General features: G+C 41.6%; 1 protein-coding gene across 1 annotated transcript; it reads left to right on the top strand.

The window, feature by feature from the left end:
- The first annotated feature begins 5138 nt into the window (after positions 1 to 5138).
- On the top strand, positions 5139 to 27516 carry LOC123976727 (microtubule-associated protein 2-like). Its single transcript, XM_046059080.1, has 16 exons — positions 5139 to 5429; positions 9219 to 9394; positions 10568 to 10642; positions 11548 to 11772; positions 12960 to 15746; positions 16656 to 16853; positions 17060 to 17197; positions 17986 to 18041; positions 18455 to 18472; positions 19027 to 19212; positions 19351 to 19468; positions 20484 to 20794; positions 24487 to 24579; positions 25241 to 25322; positions 25476 to 25588; positions 25708 to 27516. The coding sequence occupies exons 2-16, from the start codon at positions 9256 to 9258 to the stop codon at positions 25915 to 25917; spliced, it is 4749 nt and encodes a 1582-aa protein (XP_045915036.1). The 5' UTR covers positions 5139 to 5429; positions 9219 to 9255; the 3' UTR covers positions 25918 to 27516.

Consider the following 27516-nt stretch of genomic DNA (forward strand, 5'->3'; position numbering starts at 1 on the left):
ACAGCTTTTCAAGGTAGGTAAGCTAACAAAAAAACATAGATGTTAATAAACAAGTCTAAAGCCACGCTTACAGCTCTGGCTATACAGGTGGTGCTTTGAGCTAAATGCTAACATCAGCATGCTAAGATGCTTGCTAGTTAGCACTATGGCAATATCATTAGTTTTGCAGGTATTTGGTCATGAGCGAAAGTAACAAAATAAACATTTTGACCTGATGACGGCGCAGGAGGAAAAGTGAGAGGATCAAGTGATTGCAGTTCATCTTGAGGAGAAGAGGCATTGTCTGTACCAAATTTAATGGCAATTCATCCAAAGTTTATTGATACATTTCTCTCAAAACCACAGATGTCAAACATGGGAACCATGAATAGGGGTATCTGTTAATTAAGTCCAACATTGCCATCTAGAGCCATGCTGCTATAAATTCCAGATTGAACCATTAAACTGCAAAGAGCCTTGCAGGTATCCTCTTGAGCTAGAGAGAAAGTTTCATCTGACACCTAAATAACTAAAAGAAAAGCAAAAACATGGACTGCTGCCAGATGGTATACTGCGCACTGCTTCTACTCCATGACATTTCACACTCACTTTTCCCATGACTCATGAGGCCCGGGAGCCAGATCTGAGCGGCTGCACTCAGCCAGATGATTAGCATGGCTGTCCATGGGTATATAATAGAGGGGGAATTATGCTCCGCAACATGTGGGAAGCTAGAAGGGGCCATTGTTTGGGTTGATGTCATGCAAGATATTTTTGACCGCCAAAAAAAAGCAGTCATTAGCTTGAAACTCTAATCTCATGTTTTGAGCTTTTGCTGCTTAAACATGTTTGACTTTCATGACAGGGAATTAAATGATAGAACAAGTGTACTGAATAATGATTTGGTTGTAAATGTTGTTTCAGAGTCTTCTATTTGTGTGTGTCTATATTTAGCTCATGTTCTGAGAGTTCTGGATTGAGCTTTGTGGATGCATTTGAGTGTACGCGGTTGAGTTTGTGGGTGTTTGTGCATGTGTTTGGGTTGATTTTAGCAGAGCATAAGTGTAAGTGTGTATGGGCGTGCAGGGCGTGGGCCAGGAGGTGGAAAGTTGTCATCACAATTCACTCAGCCAATGATGGACGAGTGAAAATGCTAGATGGCTGGGGAGGGAGGGACTTAGTGCAGAAGAGACAGGACGTTTTATAGGGGAACACAGCAGAGAGCTCGAAAATTTCACAGCTGTTGCTCACTTTATCTGTGGTTGAGACAATTAGCAGGTGTACATGTACAAAATGTGTATCCTCTAGGCATTTCTTTGCTGTAGCGTTTCATGCCTTAGATCACCCGTCTATCATCTGTTTTATGAATTTTGTTGATGGCGTACTTTTATTTATACTGTATATTTGTGGTCCATGGTCTATTGATACTCTCAACTAATTGCTGTTGCTGCTGCCTGAGACATACTGTAAAACATCATTTTAGTGCTGTAGGAGAATTTTCCCAGGAAAGTCCAAGAAAGCAGTGTGTGTTTTAGGGCTGCAACTAGCCATTATGTAATTATGTAATTATTGTATAATTTGGTCTGTAAAATGTCAGAAATAATTAAATAATGGTCATCACAATTTCCCAATTTCTTGATGTCGTCAGAATGCTTTTTTTGTCTGACTACCAATCCAAAAATTTTATGTATGGCAAGAAAAAGCAACATATTGTCACATTTGAGAAGCTGGAAACAACAAAATGTTTTGACATTGTTGCTTGACAGATGACTTAAGCGATGATTAATCAGCAAAATACAGGAGTTAATTCATAATTTTCAATTGCTTCACAATTCAAGTTCACGGTCATTTATTGTCACTGATCCACATGCAGAGGATACAAATGAACGAAAAGCCGTTTCTCACGGTCCAAGGTGCTAAAAACAAAGTCACAATAACTCCATTTACAAGGCAAGACACCAGACAACACAACACAGTAGCTGACACTTGACGAGACAGATCTGTTACTGTAAGGCGACATGGTGTGATTGGATGTATATCTATACTTCTTATATCTATGCTGTCTGGGTAGAAACCAGGAATCCTAACCACTAGAACATATGGAATGATAAATGAAGATGATTAATTAATAAACTGAATCATTTTGGATCACTTTAGTCTTATTTCTGCTACACAGCCGTCTTATGACTTTTCTCTTGTTTTTGCTTATTACCTCTTTACACCCCTAAAATGTGTTAAAATTGAACAATTTCAAGAAAAAATCCTACTTAACAGGAACTGCTCATATGTGACGAGGGATTGCAAGTTTAAGGTGTCATAAGGACAAGGTTTTTTTGCATTGTCTTACAAAATGGTTGACTTGAACTATGTTGATATTGGTTTGTAATGAAAGCATTGACCTTTGTAAATGGGAAGATGTCATTATTTATCTCTTTGAAATTCCGCTCTAGCTTTTATTATAACATAATCATGCTACACTATGATACCAACCCCATCAGCACCAGCCTAAAATGACATCAACAGCCCAACCAGCAACCAGCTATCAGTGTATTGATGAATTTAAATGGCTCGGCCCCAATTTGTGTCAGTGCAGCTAGGAAGGACCCCGGGGCTCTGCCTGGAGGATCTGTTGACCTATTTCAGGATCCATAACGTGGTCCGCTCTCTGCATCCCAGCATCCCCTCCTGACCACCACCAGCCCCTCCCACCCTGGGTTTCAGATTACCATGGGAACAATGACATCACCATGGGGGGAGGGGTGGGGATGATTTGTGCCAGGAAGCATCTACTCCTCTGATGAGATACGTATCTGAAACTAAAGAGAAGGCAAAGCAAGCATGAAGGCAGTGAGAGGAGGGAATAAATCTGAGTTAGGACACAGCAGTAAGTTTGAGTCAGTTTGATTTAAATTCAACCTTTAATTCTCTTGAATTGGCTTGACTTTCCTCTAAAAAAACTCATATCCAATAATATTAATCAGTTCATCAGAACAGGCCAAGCAAAATTTAATTAGCAGGGCGCTGATAGCGCAAAAAATATTTTTTAATGTAGTGATTATAATGGTTTTAGTGTTATACAAATATGTCATTATACATTATATACCTTCAGTATATTATCCTTTTGGGGAGGTGGGGTTGACTTTTGGCAATTAGAAAACGGTTGATGCAGTGCAGGACAATGTTTACTGTCATTTACTTTAAAAAAAACATTAGGTTTTTCTGTAGTTAAGTAAGTAAGTAATATAAATATGAATAAATTAGGATGATGGTGTTGGCAAACTGTTATTGTGATCACTACTATTTTGTCTGTGTTTTATTTTGAACTTTATAAATTGTTGATTGCTGTTTTACCCCACACCCACTTCCAGCCACTATGGCTTAGTTCAGCAAGTCTTGCAGTCAGTAGATTCATTCTGTGATCAAAGATGGGGGAGAAGATCCAGTACTAGATGCACTTATTTGGTGGGAATGTGTATACTGCACAGGGCATCCTCAGTTTATGGATAGACAATTAATAAGATAAGTCTTATTTAAAATTTTTGACTTCTATAAGTCATGTTTTCTGATTTATATACTTGAAAAGACTATTGACTAAAAGGCAATGATTTACTAAATGCATAGATTTTAGATATATAGAGATAAATGTACAGATTTGTATGTATATTTATTTGATTTCAAGTCATGGAGGGTTTTTGAGGAATAATAAAGCCTTGTTAAAAACACTGCACCTCTTTTGCATGCTGTGATTCATCTGTCATGTTTCAGTCACATAATCTCAGTGCACCTATTCCGCTGTTATTACGGTACTTAATCTGCAAGGAGTGGAATCAGTCTGGCACCGCTTACACATGGGCGTGTGCTTGTGTGTGCGCGCGTGCTTTTCTCGTCATGCTGGTGTTTCCCATATACTCCGTTCATTCACACTTAACTGGCAATGCTCATTGTGCTTCAATCCCCCACATGTGTTGCTGAGTCAACTAAACATAATCCGCCGTCTGCTGCTGTTGTTGAAGAAGTCGCTGGATTCAGGGTCGATTACAGGTCACAGCAACCTTGACTGTCCTACTCCTCCCTACTGTTTTGTGTGACAGTTACCTATCATCCACTGCACGGCTTGTAATATTGACGCTGTTCAAAAAAATGCAGTGCTTTGATGAAGGTTAGATTTTCTAATTCATACTCAAAACTACATGCTACTAAACAGGCCGTCTACAGTGTGTTACAACATCTGAGGTTTTCTCCAGTGTACTTTCAGTCTCAAACCCTGATCTGTATGTAATATTTCATGGATACACAAATGGCAGAGTAACTAATTATCAAAATAGTTGCCAATTAGTTTTGTGTTGATACTAAAATGCCTTCAATAGTGTAACTAATATTTGAAAGACGGTAAATATCACTGGCACACCAACTTTGGCTTTATTCAGTTAAAGATAAACAATAAAATAAAAAAGTCAATTTCTTATCATGTCATTGTCTTAACTGAGATAATATTAGACCTGCAGGGAATGTAAAGTAGTTAATAACCAAGCAAATACGTTTCTGGACATAATGATTAGATGTTGAAAAACAAACCAGTGACCTTCTTATTGTATCATGGTTTCTAAAACTGCTTATTTTCCTGGAAATATTTCCTGTATCTGATTAGTCTACAGTTGCCAAAATATTCTCAGTTTATCATTTTTAAGATTTTATTAAGAGAAAATTTGCAAAATACTTAAAATGCAAATTCAAAACCCAGGGCTGCTTACCAAATGGAGGGCAGAGAAGACAGACATTTATTGACAATAAATATAAATATATATATATATAATAAAGTTCAAGTATAACATGAGAGAAAGAAGAACTCAGGCACAGGAATGAATAATGGATTATTATTATTAATATGTGCATAAATAATGTTCAGAGATAAAATTATACTATTAATCATCCCATCCCATCATGATTGGTGTGTAGAAAATAATAGGTAAAATTAGAGACCAAGCTGATCCTAGATGCGAACATGAAGGTTTTCAGACATACACACACACACACACATACACACTTAACAGAGTCACAAAACGCACACACACTTGTGCGCTCACACAAAGGATTAAGGCCAGGTTGGCCTACTGAAACTGGCTGCCAGAGATTCCTCCCTCCTAAATGGATGGTGACATTCCGATGTGAGCGGCGCTTCATGGGGGCGTGATGAGTGACCCAGATTGGGGTGCGGTTGGTGGTGGTGGGGGAGAGGCGCAGACGGTGAGGGAAGTGAGGTCGGATTAGGGATAGGGTGGAGTGGAGTCGGTAGAGAAGAGCGATACTGGGCCTGGAAGGTAGAACAAAATGGAGCAGGGGGGCCATCAGAGTGCTTGACGACGGTGCTGAAAGACAAAAGAAAGAGGGAGAAAAGGCCCACTCAAGTCAGACGAGCCTCAGGCCTGGTGCCACACCTTCTCCTCCTCTCTGTGAGTGATCACGTTGGCATGTTCAATTTAAGACATCAATCCCAAGATGTAATGGAATTTGACAGTGTGATGGTTCATGTGCTGAGCAGTTGCTAACTTCTAGCCTTTCTGAAAATATAATCGTCAAACATTATATGTTTTGGGGTTATGTATATGTGAAAACTACATTTCTATTAATAAAGTATCTCAGGGGTAAAGGCTAAAGTCACATGCTTTGGGTTGATGAGGTTTATTTTAGAGCTGAAGAGGAGGTTGGTTTTACCTATCTGAATTGCAGAGATCAGTTCTTCTGTAGGTAATTGCCACATCAGTCTTTAATTAGGTTTTCCTGCTCATAAAAGCAATATTTTAGCTAGCCACAAAGCAAATTGCACACTGAGCTTCAGAGTGTATTGAGGAGGTAATTGGTGTCACCTTTCCATCAGTGCAGAAAAGTCTTCATTGGTGGTGTTATGTTTGGAAGGATTCTCATTACACTCTGCATCCTTTTCTCTCTAATACAAGACTGCTAAATAGCTAAAAGGGAGGCAAAAGAGAGGGCAATGTCAGATCATGTTAACCGCAGGAGGATGACAGGGGTCTGGAGAGTAAGGCCTTGAGAGTGGGCAAATCCAGACATCAGGAGAAAAATAAGCCCTTTGTCATGACTTCAGTATCTGTTGTTTATTCACTGACTGACTGACTGCTGTTTGTAAGCCAAATTGTCCCTCTGAGACATAAAAATTTGACCCAATTCTAAATTAAAGTTACTAAATAAGAATAATAGATAAGCCGATTGCGCAGTGGTCTAAACAGTTAGCTAAAAGTAACTAAGTAAGTTACTGTAACTGAGGTAATCGGTAAATGGCTAAAATACATAGCTTGTTTCTTTAAACTGTTATATAAATTGTTCAAGTAGTCAGCTAATAATATTTGACAAAAAAGTGAAAACAGATAGCTTAAAGTAATGGATAAATGGTTGAAATAGTTTAGCTTAAATAAATGAATAGCCTAAATAGTTGTGTTAGCTAAGTAGCCTAAATGGTTGAGTTAGCTATGCAGCCTAAATAAATAAATGGTTAATAGCTGGCTTAAAGTAATGGAAAGCCTAATTAATTGAGTTAGCTAAGTAGCATAATGGATAAATGGTTAAAATGGACAACCAGAAATAATGGATACATGATGAAATGGCTTAAGGTAATGTATGCAATTAGCTAATTTAATGTAAACAGTTAGCTAAACAGCTAAAAGTATTACCTGATAGGCCGGTGCTTACGAATAAGAAGTCATGCACAACAAGGTTTTCAACCTGGTTTATATCATTGACCTTGGTCAGGAATGGTGAATGCCTGAAATACTGTTGACTAGAAACTATATATAGAAAAGGAGGTCAGTACAACTCAAAAGACTGGTTTTAGCTTTAATCTACAAGGTTCAATTGGTAACGAGTCGCCACCAATCATACCAGTTTTTCTGAAGCCACCTTGTATTAGAAGGCCAGTGGTTCTTAGTATTGTACAGTCTGCTGGTAGATGAGTCATTCTAATATATAAAAACATCAACACAGCCAGTAAGCCAACAAATATAAAAGAGGTATGTGCGGTAGATGTGGACCACTGTGGGGTGGTAATGCATTTGGGTTAAAGGTGTGTTGTGTTGTGTTGTGTTTGCTTTCTCTGCAATTAAGTGCCTTTTTATGAAATGAGAACACAAAGGATTTATGTAAGCTGCCAAGGTTTATGACATCCTTTGAATGGACAATGTGAGAATGCCAAGTGTGGCATAACATTGCCGAAACAGCAGCTGAAAGCGGGTCAGTACAATTATAAACCACCATCAGCACAATCTGGCTGTCAGCACACCATTTTTCTTCCCTAGCAACAGCTGGGACTTGACTCGCCTCTGACAGCCTCAGTCAGACAGTTTGGCCCAGTATCTTTGAGTGTCAGTAGGTCTTTCTCCTCCTCTCCTTCTTTTTTCCCCTCTCGCTCTCTCTCTCTCCTCTGATCCTCACGTCTTCCCACTGCACCAGACATAAGCTCTGATCACTGTGAGCCTGTCGTCATGCAGAACTGCAGGGAAGGAGAGGAGACTTCGAAAGAAATGAGGAGGGAAGAGAAATGGAGTCAAAAGAGAATGGGAGACTCTATTTCCAAAAAGGCTCATACTATAATTTTAGGACTGAAGCTGCTGAGTTTAGGCTCATGTCCCTCAAAAAAGCAAACAATGATTCTCTCAGATTATTTGTTTCTTAGCATGGTGGAAAACCTCAAACAGTTTGACAATTTGGGAAATGTGTTTTCTTGCCCAGAGTTTCTGGCCATGAGAAGACTGATACCAAGGTGTGGCTAGTGGATATGTCATTTTTGCTTGTGGATGTATTTTTGTAATGAAAATATGTTGAAACCGATCAGTGTGAGCTAAAAAAGCTAAAAAAGCTAAAAAATAATAGAGAAATGAGAAATGCACAGGGTTTGGCAGGAGAGGAAGACAGAAAAGAAAGAATAAGAAAGACAAAGATGGTTCAAATGGAATGGAAAAGAGGAGGGAAGTGGGAAAAATTATAAAAAGCTACACAAAACAGCTAATAGACCCGGTCAGAGTTTGGGCTTTGCAGTTACAAGAAGCTGGTGGTGATAGAAAAGCTGCATGGGGTAGAAAAGAAAGGACATGAGAAAAGGAGGGAGAGGGAAAGGAGTGTCCGTGATGATTTGTTTATGATGAAATTAGCTGCAGCTGTCTGACGATAATGACACTATCTAGCTAGCCTGCAAGGCAATAGAGGGCCCCCCGCTAATCTTGTTTAAAAAGCAATATTATGTGTTTCCTCTAAAGGGGAAAGGCTGCTTTTATAAGGGTACATGCTTGATTAGAATGTAGATACTTTAGTAGTGCATACTTGATTGGGACAAACCTTTTGTCATTATAACTGGTGGGCAAGAGCTTGTTGCACTGTGGTGAAGGGGGTGGGGGCTAATAGGTGCTGCTGACTGTCACATGATGCACTTATTTGTCCTGAGTCGTGTGTTGTATGGAGCACTTTGTTGTCTGAATGGGGCAAGCCTGTCAAACCCATCTGCCGGACCCCCATAAGACCTGTTCTGGTTGCCATGGTAACAACCTCCTTATCTGTGGTTGAGAGGAAATATGAAGGGTGTGTTCACATAGGCTGTACGCTGCAGTGCACCTTAACTGTTTTATCTTTACAGCATCACATATTTTAGATTTCTGGGAATTATATTTTGGATGCTTTTTACTCATCTATTGATTGTTGTGTTTTGGATTGATGCTCGCATCTTGAGCTGTAAACACACACCAGTTGGGCTATCCTTGAATTTGAAGCACGTCACAGTGAATGTGTATGTTTATGCATATGGTGATGGTGTCATGCCCCACCTGTTAAGCTCACAGGAAACAAACATTGAAGCCACTTTTTGGAAGCTTTTTGGAGTAACACACACTGTAAAAGTGAAAAGAAAGAGAAATACAATAGGGTACAGGTATTTTAGTCTCTCCCTCTTGTCTCAGCATGTGGATGCTGTGACAAAGACCAGTTGGCTGAGCAAGTAGAGGAATAATGTTGCACCTTACTCCCTCTGGTGGCTGATTTTTAAGCTTCACCATGCAGTCTGCATCGTTTATCAGAGTGAGCTGAGAGGAGGGCCTTCAGAGGGCTGCTCATTTTTGCTGCACATTTTGACTCCCCTCATTTGTATCATCTCTAGCTCTACTTATTCCCTCCTTCTGCGTGTGAAAAGCTCAATATTGTCTTTCTCTTCTCTTTCTCCACCGCGCCACTTGTTCCAACAGGTGACCTGTGCCCTCCCCGGTGTCCCAGCAGGCAGGCATGGCAGACGGTCGGCAGCCAGACGAGCACTGGTCCTCAAACGGTCAAGAGAATGGCGAGAATGGCTACTCCGCCTACAGCTCTGCCTACAGGGAGAATGGATACCACGGTGGAGCAGCTGCACATCCTGGAGTGACAGGTAGGAACATGGACACGTTGTGTGTGTGTGTGTGTGTGTGTGTGTGTGTGTGTGAGCATGTGCATCCAGCAGCACTGGGTCACTGACATTGGTTGGACTGCCTGCACATACTGCCAGATGGGTCCGCAGCTGTGGGTAAACGTGATTGGTTCCATGGTGCCAGGCAAGCGCAGTCAATCCCCAGGAGGCACTTGAAGAGTCTACTGTAAAAGTTCTACGGTTGAAGGACATTGCTGTGGTCCCCCAAGACACTTGGTGATGGGCCTCTTGTGGGTTAAACTGCTCAAGTAATTAAACCTATGAAGTGTATGCAGGACTTTTCCGGAATTGGATCAGAAAGCTCTATGCCTATGATAAGGGTAGAAGGTTTGTTGCAATAAAGTTTTTTTATTTTGTAGTGGAGCACACTGAATATGGTTGCCTTTGAGAAACATGCTTGCTTTAAAGATTTTACACTTCACACTAAGGAGAAAAAAAACCTCCAAGCTCTAAATTATGATTTTGCGGTTGGCTAAAAGTTACTAAATCTTACTAATACAATAAAGCATCATATCTATCACTAACTATCACTATAACTTGGAAACACGGGCTGGTGGATGTCAGATTTACAGCAAAATGCTAAAATATTCGGACTGATGTCTGCAAGGATTGAGAGAAATGGGAAAAGGACAAAGAGAAGTGCTAGTAGAGAGGAAGAGAAAGATACAGAAAGACAGAAAATGTAGAGAATGAGAGGAGAGAGAAGGGGAAAACAGGAAAAATTGGACGGAAATAAGGATTAAGCTGGTTATTAGGTGGGTTACTTTTTATGACGTGAATATGTCCAGGCACACTTTGTACACCTGGGAGAACCCGTATGAATATAAACAATACGTTTCTTCAGTGTCTTTTGATTAGTTTTTCTGGTTGAATCTGAATATTAAGTTACAATAATGTGAATTTTTTTTTGATATTTTACACCATCTGAGGTTAGTTGGTGCTCTATCTGCAACCATCTGCACTGGACATTAAGCATCAAACAAACACACATGACGAGCATTGCTCCAAACTTGTATGTAGGCAGCCTCTACGGAGATAAGGTCAGCAGAGTTATTAGTTTTTCATTTCCTTCCTCCCACCCATGTCTTGTCTTCCCGGCGTTGTCTCTCTCTCTCTCTCTCTCTCCCTTCGCAGTGGATGACTCAGCCAATTTGCCTCCCTCCCCTCCCCCATCTCCATCCGCTGAGCAGATTGGGCCCGTGGCACAAGGTACTCCTACACACACTTCCAGCCACTCAGACCATTCAGGATGAGAGCGTGAATGGTGGTGAGAGTGGTAAGAATAGTTCTGCTCTAAAAGAAGACACCAAACACACGGCCTTGAGCATTTCGAGAGATCAAAACATGGCCCCCACTTGCATGAGAAGAAAAACTGCTCCTCTTTCTTCTGGTCCTCGGTGTTTAATATCAGGGTTCTCTGTTGCAGTTGCATGTCAGCAGATCATCACCTTTAAGGAGCCTACAGCATGGGCAACACTGTCCTGGCCTTCTCACACTTCATTTTAACATTATTAGTTTCTAACACATTCTAATCATGTGTTAAGGGGTCAACCCTGGACACTATGGTTACACAACACAAACATCCTTCCACCCTTTTAGGCTATAGTACATAACCTGCCACTGGAGCCCTTCATCCCACTAGTCTGCGTCCCCCTCAAAACACCTCCTCTGTTGTTCCTTCGCTCATTTTGTCTATTGATTTTCTCAAGGAGTAAATCACAGTTTGGCTTTCAGCTCTTTACTTATAGAGAACAGTGCAGTCTGTGTTCTAATGATGCTCTCCTTGCAAGTGGTATGCGATCATCAAAATGTAGAATCATATGGTCACACTACATGGTTTAGGGCTAAGGACAATTATTTATCAATAAACAGAACATAATCTAAGATTGTTTTTCAACTTTCTACAACTGTAGTAAGATGTTCTATTAGGTTAAGTTAAATATGCAAACTCTTAATAAAGTATCTTTTACATCAGTGTTTATCTACTGTCAAGTCTACACATAGAAGTTGTGTTGATTGCATCCCATGCATCTCCATCAGAGCTGAAAGTTTCTTGTAACCCCAGTTTATTGTCCTCCATGTCTCATCCATGTGTCTCCCTTCCCTGATCAAAGAAGATAAAGTAGAGGTTGTCAGTCAACAGCAGGATGAGGATGAGGAGGCTCCTGAAGAGCCCAACAGTTACCTGGAGGAAGTGGCACATGAGCAGCCTGGAGACTTGCTCTTAGAGCAGACAGATTATTTAACAGAGCCCCAGGCTTTGGGCTGCCAGCAAGCCCAGACACCTGAGGTCCTCAATGGAGGAAGTCATCAAGGTGAACACAGCACATCACAAAAAGGTGTGTGTGGTTTTATGGGTTTTGTGTGCGTGCTTGCAGTTTGTGCGAGTATACTGTATGTGTGAATTACTGTATTCACTATGTAAGCCTGTTGGAGTGAATTTCTATTCATTACCTATTTGTATGATCCTCTTGTGCTCTGCTAATAGGTACACGGTGCACCGACTTCCTGCTCTTGATTTATAAACTGTTGTGCAACCCAGGCTTTGCTGCCAAACTTTCTGCAGCTTTGTTGCTCTTAAATCCTAACGCTTGTGCTCCAGTACCTGAAGTGGCCATGTGCACAATGGTGTGACGTAGCATTTTGATTGTGTGCTTTTTCATGCAAAACATAACCATTTGCTTTTCATTAGAGTGACATTAGAACACCTGATCAACCATATTGTAGTTGATCATTTCTGCACTTTTGTATTGCCAGCTACATTGCAAATGCAAATATCACTGTCTAAACTGTCAACCTTTGTAGACTTAAGTGTTATTATAATTAGTTGTGTGTATATTTTTATATGGGTTTTGCTGGAATATTGTGTGCAAAAAGGTGTTTCTGAGTACACCTACATGAATGGGTGCTTCATGAATCAGTTCTGAATGTATTTTAAGTCTGTTGAATATCACTTGCTTTGAGTGTTGTTTTCATTTCATTTCAAGGATACTTCTGTTTTCCTATTGTTACAAGGAACACACTTTGGGCATTACAATCCACCCTCATTGGACATGTATCATCATCCTTATGTATACGATTAATTGAATCAAGAATATACCCTTTCTACATAAACATTTTTTTCCAAGCAATATAAAGATTCATTTACACCTACAGTATTCCTGTACTTGCAGTAGAAGCTGTAATGACACCATAAAACAAAATTACATCAAATGTTTCTTTATCATCAGGTTGACCATTTTATGTCAATCCTTGTGTATTGCAATAGGAATTCAATACATTTCTGTATATTTATTTCATGTCATCTAACATCATGCAGCTCATACCTTCATTCCAGTACTGCACGCTAATTTAGGTGCTGTGCTCCCCCCTTGTGCTGTTGCTGTTGGCCTGCTGCAAAATACACTGTGCTGTGTGTTTTGCCTGATGGAGAGCTACTGTATATATGTGCAGAAGGCTTCGTCTTGACTGTATTGGCTAGCTTTTGTGGATGCTTCAAGCTAAACCTTTAGCTAATATGACTCAGTACAAAGTTGTACTGTATCCTTCAAACTCACAGCCCAGCCAGAAGAATGTATCAGTAAGGCATCGTGTGAGTCGGCTTTGAAAGAAGATGAACCTCAAGAGGCATCGCTACCTCAGCAGTTGGTAGTTGAAAGAGAAACCCCCGAAGGTGCAGATCTCACCTCGACTGAACCTCCACCTCCCTCTGTGAAAGAGAAAGAGCTCTCTGACACCCCCGTAATTGAGCAGGGTAACCAAGACAGAAAAGATGTAGTAGAAGAGGCAGCTGAAAGCCACCTGCTTGTGGAGTCCAAAGCAAAAGAAGCAAAACAGTCTTTACTGACAGAGGAGTTATCAAATCTTAAGGAGGAAGACAAAGAGGGGATTACCTCACCAAGCAAATCGGGAACTCCTTTAAATGAAAGCAAGGAAAAACCAGAGACGGTTGAAGGGATAAATAAGGAGCACCAAGATAGTGGCACTGACGTAAGATTACATGAGACGCCAGTGACTGACATTCAGAAAGTGGACCAAAGGCAAGAACCAGTCATCTCAAGTCCAGAACCTGGTACAGAATTTAAAGCCACTTCAGATATGTTTGCAGAACATGAGTCAGGAGCAAAAACCTACTTTGAGACATCCTCCAAAAGCCACGAAGCAGAGTCATCACAAACCCAAAGCTATTACGAACTCAGCACAGCAGCAGAGACAAAATTAAGTGAGGAAACTGAAAGCATTATCCAGAACCTCGAGGAACAACATGAGAGAAAAGCCAGAGCATCCCCTGGTAAGAGGTCATTACAACAAAGAAGCCTCTCCCTAAACATTACTGTTGGGTCTGTGGCAAGACAGACAATGAAAGAAGAGAAGTCGCTGGCCTTCTCCGAAAGCTTGCATCCAATCAGTGGAAGCTTTGATGAATCTGAGCTTTACCCTTCAACACCATCTGTGGAAAGCCAACAGCAGCTTCCTCCAGCTGTCTCCATTACCCCAACTGCTACTGAATTATCTGAAGAAGATGACCTCACCAACGTAGAAACATCTTCCGATAAGCACAAATGTTTTGAACACTCAGGCAGCCTCTCTGAGATGTTGGATCTGGCTGGAGCCCTTCCTCGGCTATCGGTAGAGAGGAGGGAGCTTGATCACATGAGACGAAAGTCCGTTCCCACCAATGTATCAGCTCTGGTGGGGAGTTCTTTGGCCAAGCTTGCTTTGGGAGATCAGACCTTGAGACTGGTGAGAGGGGAGAGCCAGCAGGAGGAACTAGGCTACTGTGTCTTCAGTGAGTACTCAGGGCCCATGCCATCTCCTGCTGATGTACCCAGTCCTGGGGACTCTCCGCACCAACGTTTCCCTTCTATGGAGAGCGAAGTTGAGGAGGAGCTTGGAACCACAGAAGTTGAAGGCGTTCAAAAAGGAATGCAAGAACAAGATGATACAGGAAGTATCCCTGAGATCGCTCAAAAAACAGTGTTTGAAAAGAAAGATGCACCAGTCAAGACGACGCTGATTCTTGAAAAAGCTGTGACAAGTGTAGGAAAACCTGATCGCCTAAGAATCCCATTAACTGCTTCAAAAGAAAGACTGACTGAGTTTCGTTTGGAGAGTGGCCTGCCTGGTGACATAAAGATCCAAGCAATCCCTGAGGTAGACGTTGAAAAAGACCCCTCCAGAGAGGCTTCTCCCATCCCACCAGACAATTCCTTTACTTTCACTCTTACAGAAACTGGAAGCAAAGCCCCCCTAACTCCCACCTCCCCCAAGTCTCCAGATGATACACCCTCAAAAGCCCAAGTCACTGGAGAGAAGGCAATGAAAGATGTATTACCAGAGATCAAATCAGAGAAGGATCCAGAGTCTGAGAAGATTGATAATAAACAGACAGAGTTAGATGAACAAATACAGATATCAGAGGACTCAGAAGAAAGAAGGGATGAACCAGAAATGGCAAACTCAGACATACCTTCAGCATCATTTCAGTCTTTAGGAGAGAGCACAAAAAAAGATGACAAAAAGATAACACATGAGCATGGGACACCTACAAGATTAGAAATAATAGAAACCCAGGAGACCTCAAAAGCTGTTCAGGATTTAAGCATTGTGGATAAAGGCTCACCAAAGCCAAAACTATCCTCCCCAATCATCATTATACCTCAAGCACAAGTAGAGGAAGAAGCAGATGAAGAGGATGATATTGAGATTGCTGAAGAGCCTCAAGAGATGATGGAGGAAGGTGAAGTTTCAGTGCTCCCCAAGACAAATCAAGCAGAGGAGGGTCTAATCATAGAAGTTGGGAAAGAAGAGCAAAAGAAAGAGGTGGTGAGGCTGACGGTAGGCGATCAGATGGTGGAAGAAGATCCCAAGTCTGGAGCAGAAGAATGGAGTCATAGTGCCCAAAACAGTGATGATGGGGAGCTTGCGACAGACAGTTCCCACTTGTCTCCATGCTCTGAGCATGATCAACCAGTCGAAGGTGGCACAGATGAAGGGATGGGTGAGGATAAAAAAGAGGAACAAACAAATAGGGATAAATGGGAAAAGGGGGAGTGTGCAGCAGTAAAGGAAGACCAAACAGGAGTGCAGAAAGTGGAGGACGTTGGTGCTGATGATATAGGTGAAGAGAAAGAGGTGAAAGCGGTGGATAAAGAGCATGAGGGGGAAGAGAGGATGGGCGAGGTGGAGAAAGACATCGAGATTGGTCAGGAGGTGGAAGAGACCTCTGATGTGCTCTACCAGGAAGCTAATGATGAAACCACCATGGATGTCTCCATCCTAGATACAGACAGTGGCTGGATGGACTCACAAGGTACCCAGAACTTGTAAAATTGATGAATCACTTCTAAAATAAATATTTAAAGAGGTGGTATTATGCTCATTTTCAGGTTCAAAATCTTATTTAGGGGTTGTACCAGAACAAGGTTACATGGTTTAATTTTCAAAAAACACTATATTTTTATCATACTGCAGATTGCTGAAGCTTCTCTTTTCACCTTGTGTGTTGAACGCTTTGTTTTAGCTATGGAGTGATACATCTTGCCTCTACATGATCTTTGTTGGGAGTTGCACATGTGCAGTTTCTAGTTAAGGACTACTAGCCAATCAGAAGCAGAGAAGGGCAGGTCAGTGAGAAGCCGGTAAACACGGCTTTGGTTCAGCTGTGTATCCCCTTACCAGCTTAGCAACATGGACTGGAGCAAGAATTTCAGAGTGGTGAGTTATTAATCTGTAGCAAAATGTAAATGTAAAAGTATCTTTCATCCATAACGTTTTAACCAAGCTCTGTCTCTACATCACGGTAACAGCTTTATGTCCATTGACTGCCTGGAGTCTAGCTAATGTTGGAAGGGAGAGAGGTGTGTACTGCAACTCAGTGTTTTTGAGGGCCTGTCGGACTAGCTGCTTGGCGAGCGTTATGTTTTCAGGCAGTTCAGAGCAGTGTTTTCTGTGGGAGATGGGAACTCTCTTTGGGGTGGACTGTGGGCTTTTTCACTTTGCAAACCTATTACATGCACAAAAAATATATAACTCAATAAAGGAGAGGGGGAAAGCCAAAAAGCATAATACCACCTCTTTAAGACATTTATTGTATATCTAATATATTTTTATACCTAAAAACTAGCTAAAACCATGAAGCTTGTTTCTTCTTTATATGTTTTTTGTACTAAACTAGGTAGTAATGTGGAGAATCTCTTTTATTAATCCCTCACTACTGCAGATGATGACAAAAGTATCATGACTGAGCAATTCGAAGCCCTTCCTCAAACCCAGAGTCCAGCCAGAACACCTGTGGTGGACAGACCCGCTAAACGGGGCCCTGGCAGAGGAAGGGGCCGACCTGGCACCACTGAGAGTAAAGCGTTTCGCAAAATACCCAGCCACCATCCACCAAGAGAGGAGATGAAGAAGAAAAAAGGTTCCAATTGTGTATTCAAGAAGTATTGTTTAGCTTAAAACAATGTATGTACTTAATTTTTATCGGTGTACATTTGCAGTTACACTTTTCATACTCAATAGCAATGTAACTTGTGTAACATGATGTTAAGTACAGATTTGCCTCTCTGCAGTACTTTATAACTGAGGTTTACATGTTGGTATAATCCTGTCTCTCCTCTTTGCAAGTAGGGGTGAGGAGGGCTGACCAGAATAAGGTGTCAGCCCTCCAATGTCGTTCTCCATCTCGAAAGAGTGTAGCCAAAGCGGCGGCCAGACATCCTAGGCCTGCTCTGCTTCACGGCTCTGCTAGACGCAAGGCCACAGGTGAACACTTTTCACCAGGAATAAGTGCTGTGGATAGAGAGAGTGCAACCAAATTATGTGCTCTCTGCAACTTTATTGTGGCTTCATATTAACTGAACATAAACATAGAAATAAAATAAGCTTGAGAAAATAGACATTGCTAACTAATTTCCACAAGACCTGACATATGCTGAGTTCTTTATTTAACAATCAAAGGTGAAGCAATTCAGGGTTTGAATTGTTGCTACAAACATACAGATAATGAACATTTTGATGACTTTGCTCTCTCTCTATTGACAGCTCTTTCAGGAATCAAGCAGGTGCAATGTAGCTGGCAAACATCACGTGCTGCTGACCGATATTAAAAACATCATGCTTGGTCTTTTTTTATGAGCTCAACTGCTTTGTCTTTTATTTACTTTTGTTCTCATTTGATTCTTGTCTAAAATAGAGTATTTACTCCTGCTTTGCCTCATTTCCATGTTTATTTCTGCTCACTGATGCCAATGTAAATTGTGATTGGTATTTGATGTATGAACATAGCTACTCTGGGTTCACTTATGTATGTTTGCTGGAAATGGCTGTTGTGATGTTTCACATGTGTACAGGGTGTCTCTGTAATTTGGGTGTGTCTGCTGTTAGAACATGATGCAGGAAAATTTGCTTCCAATAATGGTGTCAAACGTCTAAATTTGGACTGTCAAGCCACTTTACATTTATGGATGTGTATGTGTGTGAAAATTCACGTTCGCAAATGTCTCCCCTTGCTGGTTTCAGTTGATCATTACAGCATGACTCTTTCTTTACAGGTATGGAAAGCCATCAGCCCCTCAGTGTGGCACACCAGTCCAGGGAAAGGACCACTGTAAGTACCGTGACATGTGCACACACAGTGGCTCTGATTATCATTAACATGGATTTGGTTTTATTTTCCAAATCCTTTACTATTTTACATTTTGGTGTTGTTTGCATCTGAATTAAAATTTTCTGTAGGGTATTTATATATGAATGTAAATATATCATCTTAAAGCATAGAGGAGGAAATTAAGAACACAATTATATAAATTTGTCAAGTTCGCTGAAATCATTTTAAGTAGTACTATATTGTTGGTTTGTCTGGGTATATTTCACAAAATAACCTGTATTGCATCATGGGGGTTGTTGTATGCATGACAGACTTCCTTTTTTCCATTTCTCCATGTCTGCATGCTTTTAATTTATGCATTTCTTTGTGCATATTCCTTTTGTCTCGCATGCCTGCCTCTGTCACTGAGCCAGTCTCGACCGAGAAAATCTGTGAGTATAGAAATCAAGCAAGAGTAGGCAGACAGAGCCATGTGCGCGTTATTTTACAAGCAGCAACAGCTCTCACAAATGACTTCAACTCCATCTTACATCCTTACTTCGAAACACTCTTCTCATCTTCCTCTGTCTAAAAGAGTTTCATCTTTTCATTCATGTTCTTTGCATAAATATTTCCATCCATCCAAGGTTTTCCTTAAAAGAAAATCTAATCACTTGTTCATCAGTATCTTGATTTAGAAATAATTAACATTGTTTATAAAATTACAAAAATGCTAATTATATCAGTTTGGAATTAAACTTTATACACAACTAAAACCTTAAGTTCAGGTGAACTTTATTCTAACTAGATAAAGTTACTGTGAATTAACAAGACATACAGGACACTTGCATGTAGTGTGTCTCTTCTAAATCATAAATACGTTTCATCTCCATTATCCTCTCTCACTTCTTCATTTCTCCATGTCTTTGTCCCCTCTGCATACCTCCCTTCACATCATCCTCACATCCTGCATGCTTTTCTGACTCTTGTTGCGGCGTTGGTCCAGAGCCCCACAAGGGCAGTTCTGTTAAAGATGGCAGTTCAGCGTCGGGGATCCAATCACCAGCCCCCCCGGCCCGGCTCTGCCTGTAGCATTAAACGGAGCCCTCTGGTGGAGGCGGAGCTCCGTGAGGCTCGCCCCTCCTCTGCATGTGCCCACCCGTCCTCTGTGCCAAACAAATGGGCAGAGCAGGTAAAATGAAAGCAGGGCAGGGATCAATAGGTAGCTGTGACCAATGTCCATGAGCGCTGCATGTGGTTGAGCCCGGGTACCGACTCTTCAGTCTGTGTGTGTGTGTGTGTGTGTGTGTGTGTGCGTGTGTTCAATCAGGAGAGAGCATACCGCAGCCCAGAGAAGAGGTCGTCCCTGCCCAGGCCTGCCAAATCTCTGACACGCCATATCCCTGCTGCTGAACAAGAAGACAACAGCACCCCCTCCAGGCCAACCTGTAAGAGTACACACATGCACAGAACCTTCTAGCTTGTTTTTCTCCCAAATTACACTGCCTACTGCCTCGTTACTGTCTTGCACTAATGACTCTCCCTAATCACTTTCTTTTAAATCATTTTATTAAATTTGATCTCCTACCACCTTACACCCCCCTACCCTGCTCCTCTCTGCCCCCCATTTCTTTTTCCTCCTTGTCGTTTTGCCTCTCCCCTCTCGAAGCAATCCAGTCCAGAGCGGACAGCAGGTCTGGAAGAGCCCCTGGTATGGCAGGTAGACCACCTAGTAGCTCCTGTTAGACCCATCACACCCTCCTCATCAACATATGACATTCTGTATACCAGTGAGCATCATCCATCGACAAAGCTTTCAGCTATTCATCTTGGTCACACATTCTGAAAAAGTGTTTTCTGTTTATCTATCGTCTGCCTATTTACAGTTAAGACCTTCATTTTGCAGTCAGAAAGAATGTGGTTTATTTAATTTTTCTCAGAATTTGTCCTAATTCAATACAAATTTCATTACAATATTTTTAATGTGTTAAATTTGGCTTTGTCAGACTTGCAGTTACCTTATCAGAGGAACAGGTGGGATCCATAACAACAGGTTGCCACTTCTTGTTCTTATTCAGGATGTTGTCGGCTAAACTCCTATTGGTCCTGCACCAGTATCCCAGCAACAAGCCACCAGTGTCAAATGAATTCAGCTACTGTGTGTGCTTTCATACTCCTTGTTAAACATTCTTGTTTGACCGGGGTTTGTTTTGTGGAAACAGAGCAAATTTGGCGCCAACAGGGTAGCCCTGACAGCTCCATGAGTGTTATGTGCATCATCATCAGAACCAGATGAAGGATCATACACTCAGATTCATCTGTTCTGCAAATGTTTTTGTCGCTCTTTTTCTAGCTGTCTTTCTTCCACCTTTTTGTCTTTGTCCGAAGTGTTTCTGTCTCCAGGAAGGGTTTTGTTTGATCTCCTCATCATTGTAATCCAGCGATTTCTCACCTTCTCTCAAGGTACAGACTCGGCACGGTCCCGATCAGTCCGTAGCGGGACCTCCACCCCTGGCTCCTCCGCCGTGACACCCGGCACACCCCCCAGCTACTCCTGCCGCACCCCCGGCTCACGCACCCCCGGCAGCCACACACCCAAGTCCTTCAGCATCCTCCAGGAGAAGAAGGTGGCGGTGATCCGAACCCCGCCCAAGTCTCCTTCCTCTGCCCAGCGGCAGCTGAAGGTTCTCAATCAGCCCCTGCCTGACCTGAAGAATGTAAAGTCCAAGATCGGGTCCACCGCCAACTTGAAGCACCAGCCGAAAGGCGGACAGGTAACAGGCCGTGCTGAAACATGACAGGTATAATGTTATTTAAAGGAGGATTTTTGTAGGATTAGTGGCATCTAACAGTAAAATTGTAGATTGCAACCAAATGAATACCCCTCGCCTCAACCTCCTGCGAGTCTCGCAAAAAACCTGAAAGGCCTTCATTAGAGCCTGTGTTGGGTTTGTTCGTTATGGGCTACTGTAGAAATATGGTGTTTCAACATAGCGGACTCCATGGTAGGGGACCCGCTCTCTCTGTAGATATAAAGGGCTCATTATATGGTAACAAAAACACAACGATTCTTATTTTCACGTGATCTTTTTTTTAACCACATTCTGCAAACAGAGGCCCCTAAATCTTACACACTAAACCTCAAAAATGATTCTTGCAATATGCAAAATAGTCAATAAACAGCAGGGGAAAAGACATGGATTTAACATCATATTTCATGATTTATGGATAATGAAGTCCTGTGAACATTTAAAATGTCATGCATTTACCTATTTCTGCCACATGTGGGCAGCAAAGGACAAAGTTAAACAACTTGAAATAGAAAAAGAAAATCTGAACATGGCTAAATAGTAAGTTGTTTTTATATATCATCTCTCACAATTTACTGAAAATCAAGCAAGATATATACTTACTTTGTTATGTTTAACTTCTAATAATTTCATCACATTATTTCTCCTTGATTAAAGGAAGTGTATGTTAACATCTTAGTTTATTGTTGCTGGATATTGATTTTAGTGGATTTGCCACTTCATATGTCTATTATCAGAATATTGGGACATTTGTAACAGCTTTTATAAAAAGAGAGACAAGAGAGTGACTTTAAACGTGAGTGGTTTAATCTTCTCTTCTCTTTCTGTCTCTCTGAGTTGTAGAAGTGTCATAAAATGCTCAAATATTTCTCCTCACATCTTCACTATCACTCACTGTCTGGCCTGCCTCGAAACCACTACCGTCACGTCGTCTGACTGTCCTTTCTCTGTCCGCTGTCATCTCCGTCAGTCTGGATGAACCGTCATCGGCTGCCTCCGGTGCCTCTGGCGCCTTCCCCTGACTTTCCCTTTGTCTTCCTTCTCCTCGCCTTTTCTCAAATTTCTGCCCATTGAAGAAGGGTGCAAACAAACTTGAGCTGAGCTCCCAGTCATGCGCAGGATCATTTGCCCTGGGGATTTTCCTTCCGGCTCTGAGTATTAATAATTGCAAGTGGCCGGCATTACTTATTGAACGGTTATATCAAAGACATGAAAATACATCACCTGATGTCACTTTTTCCTCTTCATTTTTTAGATTCCAAACAAAACAGTCGCTTGATCCCCAAATGAGCCACATTTAGCGCTCTGCCTCTCTCTTACTTTGAAGAGAATTGCGTGCTAAAATAGAGTTGCGAGGTGGCCAAGCTGTGTTGTCGTAACACATGTGTGGTCGATTAATAGACTGTGATTTTTAATCACATAACCAAGGCAACAGGCAGTCTTAATTTTGCCTGGGTGTTATAGAGGTGATTAACCCCAGTAAAGTACAGTAGAGGAGGCGAAAAATTGTCCTCTTTGGGGAGAACTGTGACATAGGGGCAGAAATTTTTAATGAAGCTGGGTGACGCACGACTTGGAGGAGCAGCAGAGCAGGCCTTGTGGAGGACAGTCTGTGATATACTGGAGCTCACTGTGAGAACCTCTAATGTCAGAGTTGATGTTTCTGTATGTTTTTATATGTTTAAATGACATTTGGAAACTTATGACTTATTTATAAATATATAGTGTCTTAATGTATTCTTTCATGTGTATCATTTCATGTGCACAAAAATGCTGTCTGAAAGTGAGACGGTAGCCTCAGTTTGTTGTTACACCATTGTAAATGTCACAAACCCAAAAATATTTAGATTAATGTCATAGAGAAATAAACAGAGGCTGGAACAATGAAAAAATTATTGATAATTGATCATAAAAATATTTTAATTTAAATGGGATTGATTTTCAGAATCAATAAACTGACTCATTGTTTCAGCTCTCACATAATAACTTTTCAAATATATATATTGTTGGGTTTGACTAGATTGTCATTGGTTGACCTTGCAGCTGTCTGTGGTGTAACAGCTATCTATATAAGGAACTGTACAGGAACTGTAAAAAAACAAATAAACAACAACAGTGACATGGAGAGTAAGAACAGTGTGTGCAGGTAAGATGAAGAGCTGTCAAGAGAATCCAGGTCAGGTCAGTGTAGACTGGAGATGGAGGCCTGCTGTCAGGGCTCTTGTGTGTTTCCCCTGAACCTCTTTCTCTTTTCTCTTCACCTTCTCTCTGTGTTCACTTTGGCTCTTTGAACAGTGCAGTAGGCATTTCTTTTAATTGTTTTTATTTTACAAAACAACACAAATGGCTGCAGACGCACATGCAGAAATACTCTCACCGGTTGTATTAAACCAGCGAGCTCCAGCTAGGTTATATATAGTTTTCATTGTGTAGTTTTAGGCTTCATGATATTAAACACCACCTCTGTTACCTGCATATTTAATGTAGCATCAGTCTAAAATGAATTCAGCCAGAATCTTTTTCTTTCAGCTCTCTAGTTTACCTTGGCCAATGGGAATATTTCTGCCTCCAGAGTAGCTCTGAGAAATATTTGTAATTTAAGTGTTTTCCAACTGGAGTAGCCCACAAGTTCAATTTGATTCTTTGAATAAACAGAGCAGGCAGTGTCGGAGGGTGGGAAGCTGGTGAGCGATTGTGTCTTTGTTGCTGCTGTAGCGGCTCCTACAGGTTGAGGGGGGGAATAAAAAAATCACTACTATTCTCAGAGCTCTGTACATTAGCACAAAGAAAAGCTTTGTTAATGTAAATGTATGTAAGGACTCATAGCACACCTATCTAAATGAGGCACATATAGTGTTTTCTTTTTTTGTAATTGGATTTTGTTGTTGAAATTTTGAACGAGAAGCTGGACTTCAGTCATGTTCAGTCAAAGTGCGGCTCCATGGATAATCTGAAGCACACGCCCAAAGGAGGCAATGTATGTAAGCCTTTCTCTTTTCTTTCTCTTACTATCTTTCTCTTTTCTTTCTCTTTCTCTTTCCAGCTGTGGCTGTAGATGTGTCTCATGCTACTATTATGTGTTCATCTGTCTACCCATCTGTTTGTCAGTCATTGGCTTGTTTCAGTCAAGCCAAAGAAAGGTTTAATTTCCAAAGTGCAATACATCCATGTTACTTCTTTGTCAACCAAGAAATAAAAGTTCCCTACTTCCCTCTTATAAGTGATTGTTTTGTCTTTAGTACTTGTACAAATAAGTGGATGTTGCACTTGGGAATTAAACTATTTCAAATATGCTTGAGGCTGCTGTAACAGCTCTTTTCAAAGCAGGGACAAGTTCAAGACCGGATGGATTACAGCACTAAAAGTGCAGCTTCTGCTCTCTGATAAACGCCTTCATCCCTGCATAAAAAACTCAACAGTTTGTTTTCTGTGGTCCAGATCCGCTACAATTCAAATGCCCCAGTGCTGAATTGAGTGCCGGCAGATTGATAGGTCGTGGATTTAAAATAGGGACACTTTTATGGGATTATATTTTGTGTGGGAAAAGCTGGGCGGAGGTGGGCCATTTTTTTAAGCCCCCACCCCATCCAGTATGAGAAGCCCTCAGTGTTCGCTGTTTGTTTGTATTAAAAAAAAAGTCACCCTTTCATTCCCAGGTCATGATTCCAAGTGTTAAACTGGACTTTAGCCACGTTCAGGCTAAATGTGGCTCCCTGGACAAAATCCAGCACGCAGCAGGCGGGGGAAACGTGAGTGGCTCCGCAAAAAAAAAAATCATGCACGCACACACACATTCAAAAACCTTTCTCCAAGTTCTCTGACCTTAATAAACCTCTTCATTTAGGCATGAACGTGTTTGTGAATTATAGTCATGGAGTGTTTTCATCTTTATTAACTGTGTTTTGTGCCAAGTCTTTTTTTATTTAATATTTGCCTCAGGCACAACATGCAGTATCTCTGCGTATACAATCTCAGTGTAAACACTACAGCATGCAGGGCTGTCACCGTGTCTCTTTAACAGTGTTTGTACTTACTAATTCATATCACCCATGGACAATAAAGTTTAATTGAAGCACCTGCTCCCTGTAGCATCACGTAGTGTGCCTGTGTTCTGTGTTTGATTGATGTCTGTGCTGTTACTGCCTGCTTTCATGTTAACCTCTCTCCAGGGAACCGACACCAGCATATCTGTGTCTGTCGCACGGACAAACGTTGATTCATGACGTTATCATCTCATGGCTGATTTGTAACATCTCCGAACTCTGTTTTTCTGGCCACAAAACATATCAGCGATCACCTCACTATATTTCACATGTTCTTGTAGACCCCATCTCTCCAAGACGTTTGTAAAGCACATCACTTCGTCTGGTAAACATGGGGTTAATGTGTCCTTTCTGCCGCCAACCACAGGTCCAAATCCAGACCAAGAAGATCGACTTGAGCCACATCACCGCCAAATGTGGCTCCATGTCCAACATCCACCACAGACCAGGTATTTCTGTTTGGTACTTGTATTGTTTATAAGCACAGCACTGCGGTGTGCAGGCTGAGATTAGTTGCCCTGAGTGTTTCTCAGGAGCCTGCAGGCGAGTGATGTCCTCTGGGTTTAATGCTTTTCATCTCTGTCTTGCTGTCCTGTTCCCAGGAGGAGGTCATGTGCGTATTGAGAATGTGAAGCTGGACTTTAAAGAGAAGGCCCATGCCAAGGTCGGCTCCCTGGGCAACACCAGCCACACTCCTGGAGGGGGAAATATTACGGTAAAAAAAAAAAGAAGCACACAGATACACACATAGTCTCTGTCATTGCCACTTTCTGTAAAGCTAAAGAAGAGATAAACAACCTTGACCTAAACTCTTTTTTTCTGTGCACTCGCCAGATTGAGAGCCACAAGCTGACCTTCCGGGAAACAGCCAAGGCTCGGGTGGATCACGGTGCAGAAATCATCGTCACCCACTCCCCTGGGGTCGAGACGGGAGGCACTTCCCCTCGCCTGTCCTCCTCCGGCAGCATCAACATCCTGGAGTCGCCCCAGCTCTCCACGCTGGCCCAGGATGTCACCGCCGCCCTGGCCAAGCAGGGCTTATGAGCGGGCTGCCCTCCGCCCCCCCTAGTTTCAAATACCCTCCAACACCCACTCCGTTACTCCTCTTCCCATCGATCTCATTCACTCATCAGCATCTTGTGTTCTCTCAAGATCCCTCAGTGCAACACGACCCCCACAGGTTCTACAGTTGTAGTTGATTGACTGTCTCGTCCGTCAACGAGCCTTCTGGCCCTCCCATCTGGATTTTAAAAACTGAAATCTTAAGATTATTCTTCATTTACTCCCTTACAAGGGACACAGCTGTTCACTCTTTATTTTTTTTCATTCATTTTTTGTTCTTGTTTTTTTAGATAGACCGAATGCTAAGGTTTGAGAGGATGTGTTTGTCAGAGAATGCATCGGGAGGTTCTACGATTGTACGGCGATTTTTTTTAGTGTGAAAAGCATCACATTCCACGTGTATGGGGATAAATGTTAAGGTGAACTCATGCATAATGTCCATTCAGAATTTATATGGTACTGAAGGCAAGATATAGCTACTAGATACTACGTTAGTCTTAAAGAGACGACTGTGTGAGAGACTTAACTTCATGGCGTGTAACTGTACCTGCAGAGGAATGGCTGACAAGCATGTCTGCTAAACATGAATTTTTGTTTGTTCGTTGGCTCGTAACCCTCAACTTGAAGCTGGTTGGTTTTTAATCTTATGATTTCCTGATATGTTCTGAATTGTTGGACAAATTGTGTTTTCTTGTTACATTTTCTTTTTCTATATGTCACTGTAGTGGAAGTTGTCCCAGTTTTGTACGTTCCCCTGTGGCTGCACTGACTTATTAGCACTTAAATGTGGATAACCATTGCAGTTGTGTCAAGTCAAGCGCTAAAACGCTAGCTTTCCAATAGATTTTTACTTTCTTGCAAACCAATGGGCTGCTCTCTTTGTTTGGTTTTTACATTAGCTCTGTGATTTAATTAGGCTGCTACAATGCTGTTATGCTGGCATGGCAAATAAATGACTGATGAATTAGATCTATTCGGGGCAGTCTTAAACTTTTCAGTGTGAGTGTAAATGGCCAGGGTGCATTCTAGTGTCTCTACTTCAAGGTCGGCCCCTCGCGCTCCTGTTACCTTTCTCATTTTGCAGAGACTGGGTTACACGATATGTTTAAAAGGGCAACGGGCCCTGAGTTTGTTTGAAAAGTGGAAAAAGTGTGAAGCTTTATATGAAAACATTCCGTTGAAAGAGCCCCAGGCCCCTTTTTGTGCGATTGATCCAGTAACTTTACAGGAAATGAAAGAAACAACGAAGAGGTGAAGAATGGGCGTAACCCTCAACTTGAAGCTATTAGAGTTCCTTAAAAAAAAAAAAAAAAACACAACTGTTTAGCATATTCTCTGCTCACCATTGTGAAACTCTTCTGCCCCCTTCTCCCCCTCCCCCGATGTCAGTTACCCCTCCAGTGTTTCTCTGTGCTTCCTATAAGCCCACTCCTGCCTCCCTCCTCCCCGGCCCCTCCTTGCCTGTGTAAGTGTATTTAAAAGACCGTGTAGATGTGTGAACACTTTCCGATGTTTGAGACGTACTGATGACAAATGCTCCTACAGGATGACGACAACAGAAATAAAGAAAATAAAAACAGG

The sequence above is a fragment of the Micropterus dolomieu genome, linkage group LG01, assembly GCF_021292245.1.
Source record: "Micropterus dolomieu isolate WLL.071019.BEF.003 ecotype Adirondacks linkage group LG01, ASM2129224v1, whole genome shotgun sequence".
In the NCBI taxonomy this organism is placed as follows: Eukaryota; Metazoa; Chordata; class Actinopteri; order Centrarchiformes; family Centrarchidae; genus Micropterus; species Micropterus dolomieu.